General features: G+C 32.9%; 1 protein-coding gene across 3 annotated transcripts in view; it reads left to right on the forward strand.

Moving 5' to 3' along the window:
- The window catches only part of Fstl5 (follistatin like 5), a 722,640-nt gene extending 716,871 nt beyond the window's left edge, over positions 1 to 5,769 (forward strand). For all 3 annotated transcript variants that reach the window (XM_076864750.2, XM_076864751.2, XM_076864749.2), the window contains one exon: positions 5,067 to 5,769. In XM_076864750.2, coding sequence (XP_076720865.1) covers positions 5,067 to 5,769 — 703 coding nt within the window. The remainder of the gene's footprint in view (positions 1 to 5,066) is intronic.
- Positions 5,770 to 6,000: the final 231 nt, after the last annotated feature.

The following is a 6,000-nucleotide window of genomic DNA, read 5'->3' on the forward strand; positions in this document are numbered from 1 at the left end:
ATTAATCTGCAAATTGACATATTTTTTTTAGTCCAATATTAAGGGTATCTGGGATCATATGAAAATATTGCTCTTGGCATTGACCTTAGAAAATTTATATGGAACATTAATTGCAATCATAAGAGTCCTTCAGTAGCAAGTCAGATAAGGAATTTGTAAATGAAATAGCAGTGAAATAACATGGCAGATGTTGTGGGGTGACTGTGACTGAAAACAGTCTTGTGGGATTTGGGGTGAACAGACCTATTCAAGAGCTGTCTGGGGGAGGGACAATGGAAAATCCATTCATTACAAAAATTTCAAGAAATGAGTAAGTCTTTCCTTATGTCATCTGCAGATCTTGGAGCACTTACTTATATCAAGTTTCATAGTGTTTCAACCGACCATGCTTTTCTCTAAATACATATTTTTTTATTCTATGCCAAATGGCTTCCTTTGTATGACTTCTCCATTGCCATGACATAAACACTAACAGCAACTCTCCAGAACCTTAGATTTCTAGGTCCTAAAGTCAACCACAGGATTTTCTGTGATTTTGAAGGAAAAAATATATATTGAGTAAGTCAAATATCTATTCCAAATCCAATCATCTGTGCTAAGCTTAGGTTTACTCAGCACATCATGGCCCAGTGCACCATATCCTCAGCAAGTACTGAAGCAGAACCTTTAACAGAGGTAGTCTGAGAGCGAGGAATGGTAATGAGCATCTGTAATTCCAGGTATTTGGGAGGCTGAGGCAGAGGATGGCCAGAACCTAGCAGTTATAGAGCATTATAGCAAGATCCAATTTCAAATGAGAAAAAGCAGTGGAGTGAGCTAGGCTCTAATCTTAACAGTGTTAGAGATTTTGTGGTTGGATAAGGTATGAACTAGACATAGATAGTGTGGATAAAAATGAGAAGAAGAAAAAAATGAATTTTTATTGTTAATAGGATCTCTCTAATATTTGTCAATGGAAAATACATTCATGAGCATTTGTCGATTTTTCCATTGCTATAAAAAAATGCCAGAGTCAGATAACTTTATTTTAATGAGAAGGTTTTATTTAGCCCACAGATTTGCAGGCTGGAAGTCCAAGATATGGTGGTGAGTCATATTGGTTTGACCTCTGATAAGGGCCTAATAGTATATGACACCACAATAACAAGAATGTCTTTGGGAGGAAGAAATCACCTGACAAAACAAGGAGGCCAGAGATATTGGGATCCCACATTCTCTTATGAGAGCATACCTCCAGTGACCTCCACTAGGCTCTGGCTCTTAAAATTCTACATCACCAGTAGTATAGTACCAAACTAAAGACTAAGATTCATACACATGATCCCTTGGGAAACAAATGACATCCAAAGCATAGCATCACTCTTTGGTTATGCTGTATGTTTATTTTTAACATCTGGAAATACTAGCTTTGCAGAAAAGTTGACAATAATTTTGCTTTTGTTTTTCCCATCCATGGTTTACAATATTATGTTGTCCCAAAGAAAATATTTTATGATATTTATAACGGGACAATAATGCTTTTTAAGATATAAAGAACTGGCAATTTTCTGTTTGGTGATATATAGGCATTTCCTGTTATCCTCAAAGGAAGGTATTACTTTTATCCTCTTCCTGCTGATGAGTAAATTGAAGGCTTTCGAAGTCAAGGTCTTCACATAAGTTCATATTTACATATATGGTCTATTGCACTGAAAAACTAGATCATGAAATGTAGTCAGCCTGGAATGAAAAGTCTTTACTGAGTCCAAAGTAAGAGTATTCTGCATATGACTTGTTTCAAGACCATAATTTGAAGCATACAAACAGGAATTAAAATTGAATCTTCTTATACATTATATAATAATCTATATGGTATAGACATACATATAAAATTGGAAAAGAAAAAATTACACTGAGTCTGACAAATCCACACAAAGTCATGCTGATAGAATACACTTTTCTAGTGGCAATAATTTTTTAGTAAAAGAAGTGGTTTTTGAGGGTAAGTTCTAACTCTCTCATTTCTCAGCATGCAACTTCTCATATACATTCTGATAAATATTAGACAAACTATGTTAGGACTAGTACTGTGCAGAATTTTATTATACTAAGCAGGCATGAAAGTTGAGAGCCTCGTAAATATTAATCACAGTCTAATGAACAGTGGGAGACTTCTGAATATCAATCTGTACTAGGGGGAAATTTTGAATTAGAGACACACTTCCTAACCAATAAATCAGTGGTAAAAAATTGAAGACATTCTCATGCATCTGCTTATGTAGCTCCTCTCTAATCCTAAAGGAACAGAAAGTGTGGATGCCAAAATAGATGCAGTTTTATCACCCCACATAGAGCTTCTGTATTTTTAACTGGACTGGTTTTTTCTTTCTTTCTTTCTTTTTTTTTTTTAATTACCTCCAAAAGAGGCTGGATTGTATCACAGAAAACTTATACACATTCTTTATTATCAACATTAAAATAGTTCAGGAGTACAGTGAGCTTGTCTCATTCTTTCTCATTAGCATTCAAAATTCATTGCCCAAAGGGACAAGAATACTCAAGGTTAAAAGGAGAGCTGAAATGCCAAAACTTGATTGGCTTATGGCTTTTATTAAATGAGCCTATTACTGCTTTTCCTTTGAGCTCATGTACAATTTATATCAGAAAAAAGAATTATGTCTTCCATTATAACTAATAATTTCACAACTAATGTCAATACATCTACACACCTACATATCCTTGATGATTATCCATTAATGGAAAAGTATCATTTTTTCTTTTACAAAAGCTGGAAATAATTACTTGTTAAGTCTGAGAATGGACACTGACACTTATGATTTTTTATTTTTGGTGCTGTGAAACAAAAACATGGGATTCAGTTTCTAGGTTGAGGGTTCTTTTACTCAATAATATTTAGAAAATATTTAAAATTTGCAATATACTTCTACACTAGACATTAATACCTTAATGAGAATATTTAGAAGATAAATTAATATAGAAACAATATGAATGCTTCTTAATACTCTCATAATTTGGAAAAAAATTGCATTCTGCATAGGTATGGTATGAGCTGTGTTTACTGAAGTAAACACATTGTGTTAAGGACAGAAAAAAAAATTTCAGAAATGGTGGATATTATTAAGAAATACACTAGAATTACTATTTCCAAGTCTACCATTACAAATATGCAGAAAAAAATAATCACTACTAGATTAAATAATTTGAAGCAGAATGCTATTATTATTAATTACTGATAGTTTTTTGATTTGTTTAATCACTCAAAATTTCTATACTCATTAAAGGGAGAGGGGTATTGATTCTCAATATACTCCAAATGCCTTGCATTTAGTAGCTGTTCAGTAAATATTTATGAATGCTTTTTAAAGGGATAGCAATACATTGCAGTTTTCCTTTCTTATAGAAGAATGTTTACTGTTATCTTGACAACACATAGTCTTGTCACACATGTCCAAATACAGCTGAAACAGGAATATGGTTTCCTAACTCTAGAAAACAGTTATAATTTGTCACACAAAATTACATTACTTTAGTAAATTTCTGTGCTTATGTTCTTGCTCCCATCCACAATGATATTTGTTGTTTCTATACTATTAAATGTGAATTTATTTTTAAATGTGAATATTTATATTTGAAATCAAATGCAACGTATTTTGTTTAATATGTTGAAATGAGTTTTCTCATATGACCTTTGTGTGATAATTAGCCTACAGAAATGACACAAGGTACAATAAAATGATTGACTATCCTTCGAGATTTTATTGTTTTGTTTTATTTCATCCCGGTACACACAATAAAGTCATCTTAGTTTTTTCTTATGAGCAGAATCAGTAGAACACTATTTCCCTGACTCTTATTGTTAGGAGTTTTTTGAACCATTAGGGAGTAATCCAATCAATATTGTTAACACCATAAATAAAGAAATAAACCTTCACAATCCTGATGGTCAATATCTGTTTTCAATGTAATGTTCTTAATATTCTCTCATCATTTCATTTCCTGTTTAACTTATTTTTTCCTGATAATCTGCTGGTGTTATTGCTATGAATTTCAAAATATATGGCCATTTGCCACAGGACTTTGATAATTTGTAGCCAATATTCAGAACTGTAAAACAGAACTAATTAAAGAGAAAAAAAATTAATTGGCTTTGGTCGAAAATACCAAAGTTCATTATTCAATATAAGATAACCAGTGCAATGCAAGTATATCATTAAAAATGATAACAATATAAACATGGCAAGGGTGAAAAAGAAAACTAGTATTTAAAATTTATAATAAAACTGAAACCAAAGCAATCTTAAAAAGTAGTAAGTAGAAGTCAAACATTTCAATACCTCAAATTGCATCTATTAAGATAGTTCTTTGATATAAATTAAAAGTATAAATGTGAATAATTCTTGATATAATTGATATAATAATTCTTTGATATAAATTAAAAGTATAAATATGTGAATGATTCTTGAAATGTGATAAATATTTATTTAATAGTCAAGAGACAACATAAAGTAAATGACCTGGAGTTGTAGTTAAGTGGTGAAATACGTCTTGCCTATCATGCACGTGGGTTTGATTCCCAGCAGTACAAAGAAAAAAAAAAAAGATAAATGAAGTAATTTTTTATGTGTGTGTGTGTTCTGTGTACACACACACAACACAAACATATACACATCCATACAAACACATTTTCAAATCTTTTATTCTTCTTGAGTTTATAGTTATTTGACCTGGTTTATTCAATATCAGATTTAGAGATATATAAAATAATGTTTGATTTCCCTCTCTAGGTTTAAAGCAAAACTTGTTGTAGTTTCAATGAACTGTACATATATTGCTTGTAACTGTTTTGCTTTCTACAGCATGAGTGATAATTATTTGTTTGTAATGTAAGAATGACCCGAGAAAAGATGGCAAAGATACTAAAGATCAATTCTAACATGATTTTGACATAAATTTCTACCATAGTCAACAGTCAAAACCTGGTCTTGTGATGGACCTCCCCATAATCCATTTTCTCCTGGTAACCATATTATAGCTTCCTGTCTAACTTTGGTTTTCAATCTTTTTAGGTTTGGATTTATTCTTCACAAAGATGAAGCTGCACTACAAAAAATTGACCTTGAAACCATGTCATACATCAAGACAGTTAACTTGAAGGACTACGGGTGTATTCCTCAGTCTTTGGCATACACACACTTGGGAGGATACTACTTCATTGGCTGCAAACCTGACAGCACTGGAGCAATCCCACCGCAGCTCATGGTGGATGGTGTAACCGACTCAGTCATTGGGTTCAATAGTGATGTGACAGGCACTCCATATGTCTCTCCAGATGGCCACTACCTTGTCAGCATTAATGATGTGAAAGGTGTCGTGAGGGTCCAGTACATCACCATCAGAGGAGAAATTCAGGAGGCTTTTGATATTCACACAAATCTGCACATATCTGATCTGGCATTTCAGCCGTCTTTCACCGAAGCCCACCAGTACAACATTTATGGTAGTTCAAGCCAACAAACTGATGTGCTGTTTGTGGAACTCTCTTCTGGAAAGGTCAAGATGATTAAGAGCCTTAAGGAACCACTCAAGGCAGAAGAATGGCCTTGGAACCGGAAGAATAGGCAAATCCAGGACAGTGGCTTGTTTGGTCAATACCTGATGACACCTTCCAAGGACTCTCTCTTCATACTAGATGGACGACTCAACAAGTTAAACTGTGAGATCACTGAAGTTGACAAAGGAAATACAGTCATTTGGGTTGGAGATGCCTAAGGAGCCCTATTGTATAATTATTGAAGGAAGAGTTTTACAGTACATTGCACTTAATCCATTGTTTAAATTACACCTTAACTTTTCAATTTTCTATCCTAGTAAAACATAATTTACTTAATTGTCCCAAATAGATTGTTTTTAACCAATACATACACGATAATATTGGTTGATGAGAAATATTTAACACAATATTTAATAAGAAATTACATCAATCAGAGGAATCAAAAGTAT

Source organism: Callospermophilus lateralis, chromosome 8 (assembly GCF_048772815.1).
Source record: "Callospermophilus lateralis isolate mCalLat2 chromosome 8, mCalLat2.hap1, whole genome shotgun sequence".
NCBI lineage: Eukaryota > Metazoa > Chordata > Mammalia > Rodentia > Sciuridae > Callospermophilus > Callospermophilus lateralis.